Source organism: Lactuca sativa, chromosome 2 (assembly GCF_002870075.4).
Source record: "Lactuca sativa cultivar Salinas chromosome 2, Lsat_Salinas_v11, whole genome shotgun sequence".
NCBI classification, from domain to species: domain Eukaryota; kingdom Viridiplantae; phylum Streptophyta; class Magnoliopsida; order Asterales; family Asteraceae; genus Lactuca; species Lactuca sativa.
In genome coordinates, this window is record NC_056624.2 from 81,203,378 (window position 1) to 81,222,035 (window position 18,658).

The 18,658-nt window shown below is 32.9% G+C and overlaps 3 protein-coding genes across 3 annotated transcripts; 2 read left to right on the forward strand and 1 right to left on the reverse strand.

Moving 5' to 3' along the window:
* Nucleotides 1-3,730: 3,730 nt before the first annotated feature.
* LOC111888671 (F-box protein At2g32560) lies at nt 3,731-8,484 on the forward strand. The gene is made up of 5 exons (XM_023884800.3): nt 3,731-5,450; nt 5,566-5,645; nt 5,747-5,925; nt 6,891-6,965; nt 8,187-8,484. The coding sequence occupies exons 1-5, from the start codon at nt 4,752-4,754 to the stop codon at nt 8,372-8,374; spliced, it is 1,221 nt and encodes a 406-aa protein (XP_023740568.1). The 5' UTR covers nt 3,731-4,751; the 3' UTR covers nt 8,375-8,484.
* A 364-nt stretch (nt 8,485-8,848) lies between these two features.
* LOC111888673 (uncharacterized) lies at nt 8,849-9,634 on the reverse strand. Its single transcript, XM_023884801.2, has one exon. The coding sequence runs from the start codon at nt 9,632-9,634 to the stop codon at nt 8,849-8,851; it is 786 nt and encodes a 261-aa protein (XP_023740569.1).
* Nucleotides 9,635-14,220: 4,586 nt separating this feature from the next.
* Nucleotides 14,221-16,136, forward strand: LOC111888689 (uncharacterized). Its single transcript, XM_023884816.3, has one exon. The coding sequence runs from the start codon at nt 14,792-14,794 to the stop codon at nt 15,839-15,841; it is 1,050 nt and encodes a 349-aa protein (XP_023740584.1). The 5' UTR covers nt 14,221-14,791; the 3' UTR covers nt 15,842-16,136.
* Nucleotides 16,137-18,658: the final 2,522 nt, after the last annotated feature.

Sequence of the window (18,658 nt, forward strand, 5' to 3'; positions counted from 1 at the left end):
ATGATTGTGGCAAGGCAAAGGCGTGACCGTACACATCCATGGTTTCCTGACTGATTAGATCTTGGGAGACTCTGATTTTAAATAATGTTTTGGAAACAATGGTTTTGTAAACACTTCTTTTAGTAAATTGGTTGTTTTGAAAAGTTTAAATTTGTTTAAATTTTTGGGACATTTGATGAAAATTTTAAAGACCAAGATGATTACAAGAAACTGAAGATTCGTTTTCATGCAGTTTTTGGTAAAAGCAAAGAAGAGGTGTGGTAACTTGTTAAAATCGTAAACGTTTTATCAATAGTCCCTAATGTTCCATTTGAAGGATGGATACAAATTTTTTGATATTCTGTTGTTCGAGCTAACAATGTGGAATTCGAGTTTACAATAGCATGTTTTCTATTGATGAATCTCAACAATCTCATCACAATGACAAAAATTTTGAGTCAAGTACACAGATCACAAATCCCTAAAGAAAATTGTGACGCATTAATCATTGGATATGGACATATCAAGGCTTTTATTGATTGCTACTATTCGTACTTGGCAGAAAAAGATATTGATCTGGCCATGACAATCAATAAATCATCAAAGGTTCCAAAATTATTTCTGAGAGGAAACATCAACATTGATGAAATTGAAGATGGAGAAATAATTCATCAACTATTTTGGGTTGTCTTTCAAAGGAAAAATAACAAAAAGAGAAAAGAAGAAATTATTGTTTCGTACTGATGATCTGGAGAGATACACCAACTCTCATTTTTCAAGCATCTTGCTTCGTATCAACAATTGCCAAAAGAAAGATAATGAAGACAAGGTAGAGGTTCAAAAATTCCTACTTTGGTACTTGGAGATAAGAAATGTTTTGCTACAGGCTATGAAGACACTTCCTTGAAGATTCGACTATTCTCACAAAGGAGGAGCATGTTAGATCGAAAGTTGTTATGAGAGTTGAAATGTAGTGTCTTTGTCATTAGGTCTATAAATAGCGAAAATTTAAGGACTTTCTTTATGTTAATATATTTACAAGGCATAAGAATGTTTCTTAATGTCATGTTTAGTCATTGTATTTTTTTGGTCTGAGAGTACCTTATAAATAGGGTAAGTACTTAGAGTGTAGAATAAGAACTTTTTGCATAACACTTTTGTACTCGTATTCTCTTTGTATCTTTTTGGGCGTATATCGAGCTGAAAACAAATCTTAGTTAGATCTCAGTGTTCTTACATGCTTTCTTCAATTGATTAACTCAAACATATTTCGTTTAACTCTTCACACGGAGCATTTGCGTCGAATCCAAATCCTGGTTTGGCGTTCAATGTGTTCGTTGGTTTAGGGGATGTCAAGTTTTGTTGATCTCCCTTTTTATATATATATATATATATATATATATATATATATATATATATATATATATATATATATATATATATATATAATGAAAAAGGAAACTGAAAAAGGTAGAATAGACATTTTACCGGTGTGGAGGATCAACCATACACCAACTTGAAACCATAAGGACTAGCGACGTGTTTCTATAATTGTCTTTAAAATGTTACTTTTTGTAAACAACATGGACTAGTTTTGAAATTTAATATATCTTTTTTAATCAAGAATATCATCCTCTTTAATAAATGAAGGTTTTTTTGCCACTTGTCACACTCTCATGCATTATGCCACATGTCATTTTGTCATAATTTTGAGATATTTATTTTCCACTTGTCAATTACTTCATTTATCATTATTGAACCATTAATTTAGTTTCTATATATTAAACATACCATAATAACTATATTAATTTCAAATTTTAAATTTCAAATTTCAAATTTTAGTTTCAATTTTAAATAAATTTACAATTGAAGCCTTCGTATTTAAAATTTTGTTATAATTAACACATTTAATACACGGGTCTAACAACTAAACACATAATTTTAATTTAATTTTTTTATTTTTTTTAATTTATACTTATTTCAAATTTCAAATTCAAATAAAACTTATTGTTTAATCATTTGTATTTAACATTTTGTTTTAATCAACCCGTATATTATACGGGTATCGCAACTAGTATAATATATATTTTGTTTACTTTTTTATTGTATAATTGAAGTGGGAAAATTTTAATACAAAACAAATTTAGTAATTTTTCAATATAAAAGTAGAGATGACATGAAAGAGATTTTCGAAATTCCACAAATTAAATATTGCTAATCGATAGAAATGGGAAATAAAAATATTTTAATAAAGATATTCTACAGTAATATCATCATGACTATCGAAGTCATGTGCAATAGCAATATAAAACCAAAATACAACGAGTAGAGGGGGTTTCTAAATCGACCTAAGATTTAATAAATTTTAGGGTTAGATTAATTTAATCATTATTTTGTACATGATTTATTAAATAAATTTATATTTATTGTTTAGGAAATAATATTTTTTGACGAACTCTTAGAGGTTAGGAAATTATTTGTTCAACAACAACCATTAAACTAACATTCCCATCCTCCCATCACTATATTAGCTACTTTGCGAAAACCAACTAAACCTACACTTCTCTCTCGCCCCTTTCTTCTTAAGTTGTGCATCACTAGTAACCACCTCCATTCTACGATGCAATTTGTTTGTTTAATTGATCGTATGTTTGAATCAATTATGTTGTAGGGGATAGTTGATTTTTTTTTAAACAGAAAACAAAACTTCAATTCAAAACAAGCATGAAACTAAGAGGTAAATTAAACTAACATTCCCATGCTTCTATCACTATATTAGCTACGGTGGGGATTAGTAGTTGTGTCAAATGGTGGTGAAGGCTAGCTTGTTGTAGGTGGATGGTGTCAATCAACAATAAAGATGAAAGTGGATGACGTTGACTAGAAAATATGGTAGAAAATAGTTTAATAGTAAACTATATAAAAAAAATAAGTAAATCATGTAAAATAATCTTTAATGTGAGACTAGCTGAGTTGATAGAGGTGAAAACCTTTTAGACAGAAGGTCTCAAGTTCTCGGGTTCAAATCCATACATGGACGAATTGACTAACCTGACGAATTTAACATCTAACCACTAACCAACGGCTCAGAAAAAAAAATCATATATGCATTTTTTAAACATCAAGGTATCAATGATAATATCTAAAATATTATCTATCTACAACATGATAATAATTAACAACAACAAAAACTAAACAATCAAAATATACATTTTATAGAGAGAGTTTAAGATGAATCTTTTTGTTTGTCAAGATGACGACATTCTAACAATTTAGAAATTTACATTCCATTATCATAGACGTAAGGATAATATGTTTAGATTTTTTAATTATTAATATAATTCTAAGGTATAAAAAATGATTATAAAATATTAAAAACATTATTAAAAGGGATTTGGGCAAATATGATATTTTGAAGATTTACGAAGGGTAAATACGATATTAAGAAATTAAACTGGACAAATATGATATTTTGAAGTTTAATAATGGCATGTATCAAATTCTCAAAAAAAAAAAATGTAAAAGAATAAATATATGCAAAATACATAATCAATTACCCTTTAAAATCATTATGTCTAAGATAACTGAAACTAAAAAGGAAAATTTGACAAAACATTATCTTTTCTTCGTATGGGCGGTTTATAAAATAATATTTAAATTGTAAGAAGGATTCATACTACTATATTAAAATCAAATAACAAAATCACCGTCAACTATATCAGCCAATAAAATAAGTATATCAACTTTACGCCCATTGCCCCATTGTATCGGTAGGCTTTTCCACTTGCTTATTGCTATAAAATGGCGAAACGAGAGAGAGAAAAAGAGAGAGGGAGAGAGGGATTAGCTCCCAAAATCATATCCACACAATCCCATACTCTAAAAGGTTAATCTTTCAAAGCAGCCGCACACACACGTAAAGGTAGACAATCCTTTCTTATCAGTTATCATCCTTCTTCGCTACATCAACTATCGCCCATAACCCGTTTGACAAAATTCCCCAAAGAAAGCAAAAAGATAAACACGGAAAGGGGAAAGACAAAAGCCAACGCATTTTCTTTTCTTGAAGTATGTTTTTGTGGGTGTGCGTAAGGACATTGGGTAAATGAGTTGTTGACGAGAAGAATCCAGTGAACTACCAATCAAAAAACTCCATCATAATACATCTTTTCTTCTTCTTCTTCTTCTTCTTCTTCTTTACCACGACTCTTCCATCATCATCTCAAGCTATCTTTTTGGAATATACCATTAAATTGTTTATTGTGTATTGGAAATAAACCATTGTTTACATTTATCCTTTCATTTTTAGTTGTTGGGTTCACCTAACTCTTGGTACAATCTCAACTACCCTGATCTGTTTCTCCTAATTTACAACTTTTGTACTTGATTTCTATCCAAAACTTTGTGTTTTCTTTCTCAAAGATTTATTGGATGCGTTCATCCTCTTTTAGAATCTAATCTGATACACATGCCCACTGATATTTCTGTCAGAAAACCCGTCTTAGATCTGACGTTCTCTCTCTTGATTGGCGAAAGAGGTAAGTCTTGACCTTTTCATTCTCTCTCATCTCCCTCTGTAAATCCTCAATCTTGAAACTTTCTTCTGGTTTAAGTTTTTATAGAGAAGACGAAGCCCACAAGCTGGGTTTTGGGTGGGCTTCGTTTGAACAGAAACGAAAGAAAACCCCATTAATTTGGAAGGTGAGGGATTTTGAAATTCTTGAAGAATAGAAACTGGTGCTTTGTTCTCCATATCTTCCGCCTTTTTTAAAATGCTTTTTATCTTCGTTACTTGCTTCTCTTTCATCCTCTTTTTTAAATACTCTCTTCCCATCAAACCACTTCCTTCGAGGGCCTATGATATGAGGTTACTCTCTTTCCATCACTGGAAAGATTTGTACACCCTTTTCCCATCTATTAAGCTCTTGAAGAAGACCCTCTTGTTTATGTTTTCAGCAAAGGGTATTATCAAAAAGAATAATATCACAAGAAACTCCGAAAATATGACAACATCAGAGGCGGATGAGAATGAGAATGAGATGTCTGTGTTGGATTTGCCTAATTTGGCATTGGAATGCATACTTGAAAAGCTTGAACCCGATGGGCTTTGTAAAATGGCTTGTGTTTGTAGCTATTTAAGAGATATGTGTTTGAGTGATCACCTTTGGGAAGATCATATGAAGAAAAGATGGGGTAGAGTGATTGGTGACGTGGCTTACAAAGAATGGCAATCGCATATTGCTTCTAAAAAGCAATCGAATTACTTTCTTGATGGTGAAAATCGAAGAGGGTTATTGGGTTATTTGTGTAAACTTTGGCCTGTTATTTTACTTAAATCTAGCTCTATTACTTATGGTGATAGCAAGAAAATAAAGCTTTCTTCTCAACCTCCCATTGATTCCATAGTTTCATGCTATCGTGCGCTTCAGACTGGAAAGTTTTGGTTCCCTGCTCAGGTCTTCAATCGTGAGGTATGATTTCATTCTTTTGGCAGTGTTCGGTACTATGGAATCATGGATTCCATGGAATTGTTCATTCCATGGAATATGATTCCCATTACCATGTTTGATAATTATTGTTTTACAGAATGGGCATGTTGGGTTCATGCTATCTTGCTATGATGCTGACCTTAGTTATGATTCTCATACAGATACATTCCAGGCTAGGTAGAGCTCAATTACTACTTCCAATTTTATTTCTCATTAAGACATTGTACTTCAAAAATCAAATACTGAAAGTACATTGCTATTTATTGGAAATATTGCAGATACCCACCTCATGGGAGGAGGGCAGCAGCAATAGAGACAGGTGTCACATGGGATAGGCTGCGGGCCCCACCTGTTGATAATTCACCTCATGATCTTCATATTTCAGATTGTTTGATTGATTTACGCCCAAAAGATCACATTGAGATTCAATGGAGAAGGAACAAACAGTTTCCTTATGGTTTGTACTTTCTTCTCCCTCATTATTTAAAGCATTGTATATAAATGAAATTGCTATGATTATATAAATTTTTCAATGTACAATATGGTAATAGGAAAAAAATGAAAATAAGATTTTTGAGTAAATTACACAAATGGTCCCTATGGTTTGGAGTGATTTACGCGCTTGGTCCCTAACTTATTTTTTTAACTCGGAAGGTCCCTATTATTTGTTTTGTTACACGTTTGGTCCATACAGTTTGTTATTGTTACGCATTTGGTCCCCTATCTTACCTGAAAAGAATATTGTTTAAAAAGGGAAAAATAATGGGGTAGGTAAAGTAAGTTGAGGGGAGTGAGGTTTGGGGTGTGTTTATTTAAATAAATTAAAAATCAAGGGAAAATAGTCTTTTTAGGTAAGTAAGGGACCAAACGTGTAACAAAAACAAACAGTAGGGACCTTCTGAGTTAAAAAAATAAGTTAGGGACCGGACGCGCAAATTACCCTAAACCATAGGGACCATTCGTGTAATTTACTCAAGATTTTATAATAAACAAATAAATCAAAGTACATTGCTATTTCTTGATATAATAAAAAATGTCTCGGTAATTGATTCCATGTAAAGAATGATATGATCCTCCAATGCCTTGTGAAATCTTTTATATTATAAAGAAAGAAAAGTAGATGCTCTTTACAACATGACACATTCATTTGTGTAGTTGGCTGCGATTAATTTGGAATCCTTTTTTTTTTCTTGTCTTGCCCTAAAGTTCTTTTATTGGAATATAACCAATAATTCACCTCCACTTTGCTTTTCTTATTTTTTTAATGAAAGATAATTTTCCTTCATTTTGGGAAAAGCCAGCTATTCAAAGTTGTTTCAAAATTGATCACTTGTTTTCTTGAGATATCAATTTTCTTTAAAAATGTAAACAACAAACATATGATCTCAAAAGATGTTCAATTTTTTTTTTTTACTCTTGTAGGTTGGTGGTATGGTGTTGTAGGCCACTTAGAAGCATGTGATGGTAATCACACTTATTGCCATTGCCATGAAAATGGTAAGTTTTTATTTATTTACATAAAAATACCAGGGTGGATTATGTGTTGATTCTGTGTTGGCCAGTTCAGGGGTTGCTAAAAGAATAATTTATTTATTTTTACATAAAGAAAATAAACAACCACATAACTAATTTGCCGTTCATAATGAATATCATATGGGATCCATGGTGTGGCTTAATGTTGTTCATATGACAACAACTAAACGTGTCCAACTATTAAATAGACCCCATAAAAGTGATAGTTGACAATTATTTCCCTTTTGAATATTGACATCTTTGATTATATGCCTATCACCCGACAACCTCTCTATTCTATAAGGTCCATACCGATATTAAAATCTATGATTAGGAATATGTCACATTTCATTGCACACCCTCTTAAAAAAGTGGTCCTGAAAGATGTTGTACCCTTATCAATTTGTCATGATCTATTAAAACATTGCGCTTGTTTTGTCAAGTGGTATGGACCATGGTGTATGCCATTCATTAAAATCATTAATGTTCTTCTCGAGTTTTTGATTGAGTTATAATGATTCAACTTGTGGTTTTAATTATGTTGTCGGTTTTGTTTTCTTTGGTTTAATTTTGTGGGGTCGAGCCTTGGGGCATTTGCGTAATTTTGACTTTTACGTTTTAAGTACGAAAACGTCCTCTTTAGTGCAATTAAAAAGTTTCTACAAAATGGTTACACGTGACCCCTTTTAGTATATAGGTGCAAAAAAAAAAAATTAGTATCTTTTGAGACACAAATGTAAAAGCCCAAAACCTCGTATACTCAAATCTCATCAGGAAACCCAAAAAAAAAACACAAATTTAAATAAATTTAAAAAATGAAATTTTAGGCCAAAATAAATAAAAGACGCTATTTTAGCCAATAAAAACCATCAAAATTTGACAGTTTTTATACTTGGACCACTCTGGCTAGTCAAATTTTAGTGGCTTTAGTGGAACACTAGTATCAAAATTTTCAGTAAAGCCACTACATATAACAATTTTCTATTGCAACTGTTTTAATATGCTATATCGTGTCATAACAAGTCAAAGTCGTCAATATGGAGAAAAAAGTATCAAACTTGGGTGACTTTTGTTGACAAAACTGTAATATAGCAGTAAAACCATAAAAATGGGGGAAATAAAATGGCTTTTATGTATTTTGTCAATTTTTTAAACCAATATGTTATTGTTTTAGATTAGATGATGAAAAAAGTTATATGTGTTTAGATACTGTGGTGTTGGAGTTCAATCAATATGCTCCTGGATCACGATGGAGACATACGATGATAAACAGGAAAGAGCATCGTGAGGAAGGAAACGAGGCAGATGGGTTTTATGGAGGAATCAGAAAACTAAATCGTAAAGATGAGATTTCAATGTGGGAACAATTTTGGCCTGCTGAAATCTTGGAATAATAATAGAAAATCTCATTTATAAATGTATAACTCTCAAGTAGGAAGTTACTTGTAGGTTACTTTTTAATATACCCCTCCGTTTTAGAATTAGAGATTAAATTACAGTTTTAGTCCCCTGTGTTATATCATTTTTACATTGCTTCCAAAAAGAATAATTTTTTTTGTAATAATTGTTCTTATATGTTTACAGTGAAAAATTACTTTCTCCCACAGTTTCTTAAAGAATCATACTAATCAAACGTGACGACGAAAAACGTTATGAAATTGTAAAATAAGGAGGAAACATGCAAAAAGATTCTCTTTTGAATATAAAAAAGAGGACCAAAACTATAATTAACTAAAATAAAGGTGTTATTCAAATGTGAAAAATACTTCCATGTATAATTCCCTTTTGTATTTGATATTGAATTAAACAGTGAATGACCACCGAGATACTTTTTTAAGTAAACAATGAAATCTCGAGTTTTTATAGAATTAATGACGGATTCCAATTCTGTCGCTAATCGTTTGAAGTAACTTATATTTGATACCCATTTTGGATTCCATCGCTTCTTTCTTCCTCCAGTTCTTGAAGTAACTTACTTTCCATAACGTAACGATTTCTCTTTTTCTGTTGATTTCCTTCTTTCGAGAAGCATACCTGAGCAAAATTGATTTCATTTTCCCCATCTTTGATTCCGTACAGGTGGTCGATTCACTTGTGTTCTTCAATGGATTCACAGGTTCGATGATTCGATCCATTTGGCTTTGATTCTTGATCATGCTTATGGTTAATTCCTTTTGGTCCGATTCTATGGTGCGTGAAATGTTACGAGCCCTAAACGGTGAATATGAACGAGATCGCCGATGAACGCTCGTCCTTCTACCTGGTTCTTCGCTAACTTTTTCTAACGCAATCATGAAAGGATCAAAATCGTCGTTCCATTTGCACCGGTGAGGAAATGGGCTTCTTGTGCGTGACCTAGCGGCCGTCGGCGACGTGGGAACTGAGCGCTGGAGGCGGGGAGGGAGTTTTAAGGGCAAAACTTTACCGTTGCAGAAAAGTTCATCGGCAAACGCGGTGGTGGAAATCGATGGTGACCATCCATCATCTAATCTCCGACTACAACCGAAATCAAACTCGTCGTCGATGGTTTTCCGATCACCGACTTGGTGGAGTGGGCTTGATCTTGTGCTGTAGAATCGGAGATTTTGTGGGCTGCAACCACCGGGAGTTGTGGGTGCGCTAAGGTAGAAGGGAGGAAGGGAAAGCGAGTCCATTGTTGACTGAGTTGTGGAGAATGTGGTGGCGAGTGATGAGGCTATAACGCCATTAATGGGAGAAACGATGGCCTGAAAAAGGGGATTTGAGGAGGTAGTGGGTGTCAACGAGAATCCTGAGTTTAAGGTTGAAGAAATTCAAATGTGTTTGACCACTTTATGGGCAATTAGGACAAAACTAGCATGTAACTTTCTTTTCAAACATTTTTTAAATGTTTAAAAAAAATTGAATACCATTTTTATACATATTCAAAACGACAACCATGTCTTACTCATTATATCGACTTTCTAAGTTACTATGTCGACATAATTAAGAAAATTTAGAGATAAAAGCTCATAAAGAATAGATATTGCAATTTCTAAGAACAAAAAAAGTAAAAACTTAATAAAATAAAATATTGTATTTATTTTATTTTTATGATGTTAAATAAAAATTTGTGATAGAAATAAGAGGATGGATTGTACGTCGAATCATTTGAAGGAGGATTTTGTTTGGTCATGTATCCAAAAGTTTGTCCTTGAGAAATCACATCTTAATGAATAATGACAACGACCACAGTTATGTATTATATGTTGCGTTAAGATCATTTAAGCGCAAACAATAATTGTAAAGTGCGGAATTAGTAAAATAAACAATATTATAACAATAATATCTAAACAAATGAAAAATAATATGAAGAACTAAGTTGTGTAATAGAACTTCCAAGTATATTTGGTGTATGCAAGAAATGATAAAGACTTACAATACATACTTTTATTATTTAGAAAGTGTGACAACAGTTGAAAATAGTATGTTTTATGAGTTATATGGTATGAATTTGATTAGGACATGTTACAATATTTATATAAAATTTTACAAATGGTCATTTTGGTTTTAAACTTATCTTTCAAGTAGTTCTTATAAATTTTTTTTTTTTGCATTAATGATATTTTGGAGAAAACTTCACACACAAATAGTCCTTACGACTAATATCCGTTAAAGAGAGGCGTTAAGTCTTCATAAGAACCATTTGTGAAATTTTCTAAAACTTCACATAAATACTATTTATGAAATTTTTTAAAACATCACATAAAGACCATTTGTGATTTTTTTTAAAAAAAATCTATTAAACCGTGTATTAGTCATCACAAAATAAAAAAAAAGAAAAAAAACATAAAAAGTGTAATGTTTATATAAATTAAAAAAAATAAAATTACCAATTTTAATCACCATATAAATATTTTTTATCTAAAATATTTAAACCGCAATACATAATTAACTATTTTTTTTTATCTAAAGGTGTTTGTAGTATAAAAACATCATTTATCTTCAAGTATTTAGATAAAAAAAAAATTGAAAATGTTTAGTCATGTATTGTCTTTTAAATATTTTTTTATAAATTTTAGACAGCAAAAAATATTTATATATTGCATAAAATATATTTGTATACTTATTAAAATTAATAAGTTCTATTATATATATATATATATATATATATATATATATATATATATATATATATATATATATATATATATATAATTATTATATTTCTATGTTTTAGTTTTTTGCTTTTTTATTTGATTTATGATAATTAATACAAGGTTTAATAATTTTTTTTTCAAAATGAAAACAAAATTTTCACAAATAGTCTTTATGCGAAGTTTCGGAAAATTTATAAATCGTCCTTATGTGAAGTTTCAGAAAATTTCACAAATGGTCCTTATGTGGACTTAACATCTATTTCTAACATACGTTTAGTCATAAAGACAATTTGTTTGTGAAGTTTTCTGCAAAATTACCATTCATGCTAAAAAAAGTTTCATAAAGACTGTTTTGGGGATAAATTTAAAAGCAGAAGGACCATTTGTGAAACAAGTTCACGCACCTACACATCACATTCCACTGATTCCACGAAAATCAAACCACCTCAAAGATAATGGATTTCTTCTTTGTGCTAACACATATTCTGTCGGAACTATGACATCTGGATTATCTTCGAAAAACATGAAAGGATCCCACATATCTGCAATTCGCTGGAAAGAATCACAACCCAATGCTGTCAAGGTTAATACAGGGCGATCCAAGTCAATTTGAGGCCAAGGCAAAATAAAAAAATAAGGCCCTTTAAATATAAAAAAGTATGCAAAACAAGTTTTATATATATATATATATATATATATATATATATATATATATATATATATATATATATATATATATAATACAAAAACAAAAAATTGAAAAGATTTGTATGTAAAGATGTCGGACTTGGATAAATGATTATAGTAAACCCGTCAAAAAGAAAATTTCAAAAAAAACAAAAAAGATAGGTAAGTTAATTACAACAAATTTTAGCTTCGTTTTTTTTACCTATGTAGATGAAAGACATAACATGTCTAAAGTTCAGAAAACCATTGAGTCAAGTGCACCCATTCTTACAACACCAAGAAGAATTATAAAAGAAAACTACCCCTAAGGGCAAAATGGTAAAGATACCAACCAAAAAGAATTAGAGCAACAACATGAACACTATGAAATGAGTTTTATGCAGGTAACTTAACATTTCAGCACATCAACAACATTGTATTAGGCCCAGAACGCGTTTAAACAACATCAGGGGTAAAATGGTCAATGGTAGGTAAAATACATAAGACTCCATGAATTAACATTGCAAATGCAATTAGAGATCCATAATTTCTTTAACTATATACACAACAACTCCAAGTAACACACAACATGGCTGAATGATCCAGACCCGAACCGAAAATAAAAAACCACCAAAGTCGGCTTTATTGCTTTATAGGAAGCTTTGTATGAGGCATTAAAATGCTGCAACAACACCAATAAGTTTGAGTAAGAAGCCAAAAATTCACGAGGACTTTCATAAACCATCAACCGCCGATAAGGATCATTTTTATAGCATCTTGACCTGAACAGAACAAGATTTGTAAGAAGAACCGAAGACTATCTATATTGGTAAGTAGGAATCAAAAACTAATCTAAATCAGAATTAAGTACTTGTAGATTTATTTATCAATTAAAACCTCAAACTCGGATCAAACAATAATGGATATGTATGTATTAAAAAACACCACACAAAGAGGAACAAGTGAACAATAATAGATATGTATGTATTAAAAAACACCACACAAAGAGGAACAAGTGAATAGAGAAACAAGATGGCATATTTTTGGTTTTTTTCTTACATATTTACGAAATAAGCAAGATTTCATGATGAATTATTCACTTCTTGAAACTATTGTGAAGTAATGTATAACGAGGGGACTTCATCAAACATTCGTGATTGCTTCTTGAAAAATGAAGTGCCATTTATCGGAAAGGCACATAAAAAAGAAAAATAAATAAATAAATAACTGAAGTGTAATGTATTAAAAAAAGATGACAAATGCAAGAATCGAACACGAGGCCTCCACCATGCAAATTTATATGCATTACCATCTCAACTCCAAATAACTTTGTTTCATTTCTTCATATTATATTATATATTATGCCAAACTATATATACGTATACCAATTGTAACTTGTAGGGGGGCCCGATTTTGCTGAGGCCCGAGGCGGTCGCCCCGCTTGCCTGTGCTCTAGGGCCAGCCCTGGATTAATGATTTAACCTCCTACCACACCATCCATTCCTCCACCACAAAAATTATTGCTTATTCGGTTGCCTTCTTTAACAAAACCTTTTAAACTGATATTCTTTTGAAACGTAGAACATGCCTCCGAGTTTCGAAATTCATTCAGAACCCATAAGCCACAAATATTCCTGATCTTAAGCTCCACATATCCCTCATTCAAACAAATTTGATAGAGATTAAGTAAAGTTGAAGTCTCCCTATCCCTAACCTTAGCAACCAAAATCTTGTTAGAATCATGTAATCTTAACACGTCTTTTTTCCTTTAAGATAACTTTTTCTTGGCTCCCATCACATTCGATGTTGCATTATTATCAGTATTGCCCGTAACAACATTCACATAAGATGTTTTAAGACCACCAACAACCCTTCCATGTCCTTGACCACCAAGTTTCGATCCTCCAACAACTATATAATCAATTGAAGGTGAAGCCCTATGTTGTTGTTCATATTTAACTGAATCTATTAATATTACAAACATTATGATCGACTACCTTAATAAAAATGCAAATTGATTTATCAGGGTAATTACCTTTTCGTTTTGTTCATATTTTGGTAAAAAAAAATTTATATACATCTAGAAAAGGAATTTGTTGAAAGTGTTCTCGTATGACTATTATGATCGGATGTAACCTGTTACAGCCGGTTATAATTGTCATATGTGAATACTTCCAATAAATTTGTTATTTAGATCCATACAAACAAAAAATTATTACCTAAATATGAACAAAATAAAAAATTAACAATTTTCTGTTTTTCCAAAATGTTGTCCTTAAAATAATTTAAACAAAAAATTATTACCTAAATATAAACAAAATAAAAAATTAATTACATTAATAAATCAATTTTCTGTTTTTCCAAAATGTTGTCCTTCAAAAAAATTTAGGTATACTACCCCATACTTTGGTGTGGATCGACCACGGTTCTTTTAAACCTCCCTTCCCCATATTTGCGTTATTGTTGTCGCCTGCATTTGCTGTCTAGCCCACAAAAGAAAGTGCTACCCCAGTAAGCCACTCAAGAGTCGAGAGCGAATCAGGCTTTGAGTGTGTGCGAGCGGACCCAGCAAGAAACTCGAACCCTCCTTGCTTCTCAAAATCTATTAATACCCATCAAAATTCAAAAAATCGCAGCTTCTCCTTCTCTCAAGATCGATCGTAGGTTCTTTATCCCACTTCTTCTCCCTCCAATCGATCACCAGATGCGTCTCCTTCTTCCCTATTCCCCCTATTCAACTTATGTTTCGACCCATGATGTGACTACGATTTCTCCAATTTTTCTGCTGGTTTCTTTTGTTTTCTAGATACCGGTGTTTGATGATTTCTTTTGGCGTGTTTGGTAGTTCCTTTCATTTGGGAAATTTAGGCTCATTTTGAATCGTTTTTCAAGTCTCTCTTTGTGCCTCTTGCCACCCACTGAAACGAAGGTTTGCTCATTTTGGTTTTGCACACCAGGTGTTTGATGTTTCGTTTGTTTGAACATTAGAAGATTCTCCGCCAACTGCTACTGGTTCAACACCACAAGATGAACTGGATGTCCCTTAGGAGGGCAATCATCTTTCGAGAAATAGTGAATTACCATTTTCATCCAAAAAACCGCAGCCTTTCCTCAAGTATCTTACGTTCTGTCCATAATAGAACTGAAGCAACTCGTGATTCGAAAAATGAATCCAGTTCTTCAAATTACAATCACAACCTTCACCATTTACCATTGTTTTCAAAAGTTTGTGATCAACCCCACGATTACAAACTTGACATCGTAGATGATGAGACTTGGGAAATTTCAACAGGTTTCGCAGATGCCATGAAAGATGCTACTTCCCCATCACAGGTAACTAATTCCTCTCATGCTCAAATGGTTAATCATGCACCTCAAAACCAAAACGACCCTGATTTTGATGAAATCGATGATTTGAGAATATGTGGAAATCTGTTTTATAAGCTTGACAAATCTTCCAAAGAATACGAAGAATACAATTTTGATTTCCACAGGAGGAAATCTTCTAAAAGGAAGGGTGATTCAATTTCAAAAGAAACCCCTTCTTCAAGACTTGAAAATGTTTCAAACAGACAAGATGAGATCACAGAAAGCAAAAAGAAAGGAAACCAACTTTCCAAATTTCATAAATTGGATAAACTGGAAGGATCTTTAATGGGAAATAAGCATAAACAAAAGGAAAGGGTTCCAACTTTCAATCAGTTAACAGCAGCTTATCATGAGCCATTTTGTTTGGACATTTACATCTCAAAAGCATCTGTACGTGCATGCATTGTTCATCGAGCAACAAGTAATGTTGTTGTTGTGGCTCATTCCATTTCTAAAGACATGAAGTTTGATCTGGATTCGACTAGGAATGTTGCTGCTTGTGCTGCTGTTGGGAAAGTATTAGCACAAAGAGCTTTAGCTGATGATATTCACAATGTGATTTATACACCAAGAAAAGGTGAGAAATTGGAAGGGAAACTTCAAAGTGTACTTCAGTCTTTAATAAGTAATGGTGTATGGGTGAAGGTGAAGGTTAAGAAGACGAAAGCTCGAAAACCTGGATTTCAATCTGCAGATTATAAGTTTTAGATATATGGAGTCGTTGATTTTCTCTTTTATAGAATTCTTAAGGAGAGAGGTGATATAGAGGCAGATATGAAATGACTATCTTGTCCCTTGTCCATGTTTAGTAAAGTGTCAATTATTTGTACTTAATGGATTTAGCGAGGAAAATCATGCCATTTCAGCCATGTAAGAAATTTTCTTTTAACTCATTTTTACTATTTTGTTTTTTTGTTTTTTCACGAGTTTATCTCGTAAAACTCCATTTTGTGTGTATGGTTATTTAATTGATTTCATATGTATTCATCCAACAATTTTCATATTTTGGATTTCATACGCTCTTCTAGTATTTTGGCATTTTTCTCCTTGCATATAATGTTCGTATGGAGCAACCACATCAGTCAGAACTACAACACCATTCGTTGAAACACATTCTTTTATTTTTAACTAAAAAAACATGTTTATATTTTTTAACCAAAACAACATGCTGATGTGCATTTGGATGGCGGTCCTCTAAATGTCTATTTTCGATCCGAACTCAATCAGGTCATAACGTCAATCACGATGAGAAGTAAAGTTTTCAGCCCTAAAATAAGCTTAAATTGCGAACGGGTGCGATTGGGTGTGAACCGTCACAATGAGTCGCAATGCCATGTTTTGGAATGTGAATGCGAGGAGGGCTTTGAATGCGAATGGGTATTGGATAGATGCGAACAATTGCGATTGGTGGTTAGAAACGATCAAATGCGATTGATTGCGAACGGTTGCAACCTATCGTATGTATTTGGTGATCATTGCGATCTGGGTGATAGCAGTGAGGTTCGGTTTGAATTTGCTAGTCACTTGACGCGAGTGAGAGTCTGATTGCAATGGGATGAATGGATACGAAGGCTGTCACGATACGAATGGGACATATGGATGTGCATGATGACTTGGTTGCGATTGACCTTGATGCGAATGAGGTTTGGTGGATGTGAAGCCTTAGGATGCGAGGTTACTTTACACGTGGCGTTTTTCAGGAAGCCTTGGGAGTTGAAGCGCTACCTTTTCCATTTCCTAAGACAACTTCTCCCAAGACACCATTTACCAATACAACTACTTCGAAGACGTTACTTTTCAAGACCAACATTTAATAGCATTTTATTAAGTCTTTTATTAGTATCTTAATGAACCATTAACCGGCATAGTTAAATAGTGTCTTTTAAGTTATTTTACCATTATCTTTGTAAGGCTATAAAAGGCCATGTTGTTCATTTGTAAGAGGGGATCAAATTATCGAATATATAAAAACTTTGAACTTGTTGTCATCTTTTCTGAGTTGTGGCTACAATTCAAAAGCTGGTCTTTACGCGTCTCCTAACTCTGATCTTGAACCCAAACCAATATGTCTTGGTTTGTTTTCACCGTATCTCAAGTTATAGGTCTAACTTGATTTTCACATTTATCCTTTGTTCTTATCTTTTATTCTTTGTTCTTGTATGTATTGTTATTTCGCTTCAAATTCGATCCCAAGCTCCAAATTTCTTATCAATTGTTGTGTTGGGAATTCGAGTCATGTTATGGACCCTTGGAGCGGTCCAAATATCCATAAATTGTAGTATCAAAGCTCAAAAGCTCCTACCGGACTTTTGTTGATTACGGTTGTTGTTATTGAAGTTCTTGTTCTTTTTAAAACAAATCTTGCTGCATGTATCAAAGTAAAGTTCGACCGGGAGCCGAAAAGTTTGTGTCGAGGTGTTGTTGATTTGCTATTGTTGAGTTCTTGCAAAAATTTGATGCCATTGTTGTTCTAGCTAAAAGTTACTGCCAAGTGTTATTCCAGATGGATTAGGAATTTAGGATGATCTGAAGTTTCTTCGTGAAGCCATGAAGGATATAGTTGAAGAATCAAGTCGAAGGTAGCCAAGGCGTGAGCAGCCAGGTTTGTTGAGAAGTTAAAGATGAACGAATTGCCTAAATTCATTGGAGGATTCAATACAGAAAAATACTTGGATTGGGAGAAAGAGATGGAAAGAATTTTTCAGTTCAAAGGAGTGGACGATGAATGAAGTTGCAAATATGCAATTCTAAGGTTGCGTGGTGAAGCTGAATTGTGGTATAAGGGGTTGAAGGCAAAGAGAGTTCGTGAAGGAAAGGGGAAACTCTCTTCTTGGGAATCTCTGAAACGAAAACTCTGAGGGAAGTATATGCCAATGACCTTGAAGACTATTAATGTGAACAGAAGAGCGGAGACGTTGACAAAGACTTTTGGGATCGAAAAAGAAGTGGAAGAGTATGAAGCCTCGTCTGTTGACACGGTTTTGGTACGTCAAACTTCACAAACCCTAGATGACCAAGTTGATGTTGTCGACGTCAAGGTGGAAGAAGAAGTCAAGGATGAAGCAATTAATTTCGTTGTTGAAGACGAAATTGCTGAAGTAAATATTGAAGAAACCAATTTCGTGATTAGAGATGAGAAAGATGAAGTAATGAAGGAATTCATTGAAGAAATTAAAGAACGAGATAACTCCAGAGTTGAAATTGTAACACTTGAATCCTGTAAGTTTCTCTTTTGCCCCTTGTGTTATTTAATTTGTCCATTTTAGTCCTTGAGTTGTACGCGGGGTGTACCACAAGGTATGCTTAGTGTACAAACTTTAAAGTGAGTACGCGGGGCGTACCAAGTGGTGCGCTTAGCATACTCATGTGAAGACTTGGTCGGGGTTCCAGAGGAGTAAGCGGGGCGTACGTAATGATTCTTGAAACCCTAATTTCCTGGGTTGGCCACTATATACTCATCCTTATGGCTTTTGAAACCCTTATTTCTCAGCCTCCTTAGACCTTTTAGTCCCATATCGAAACCCT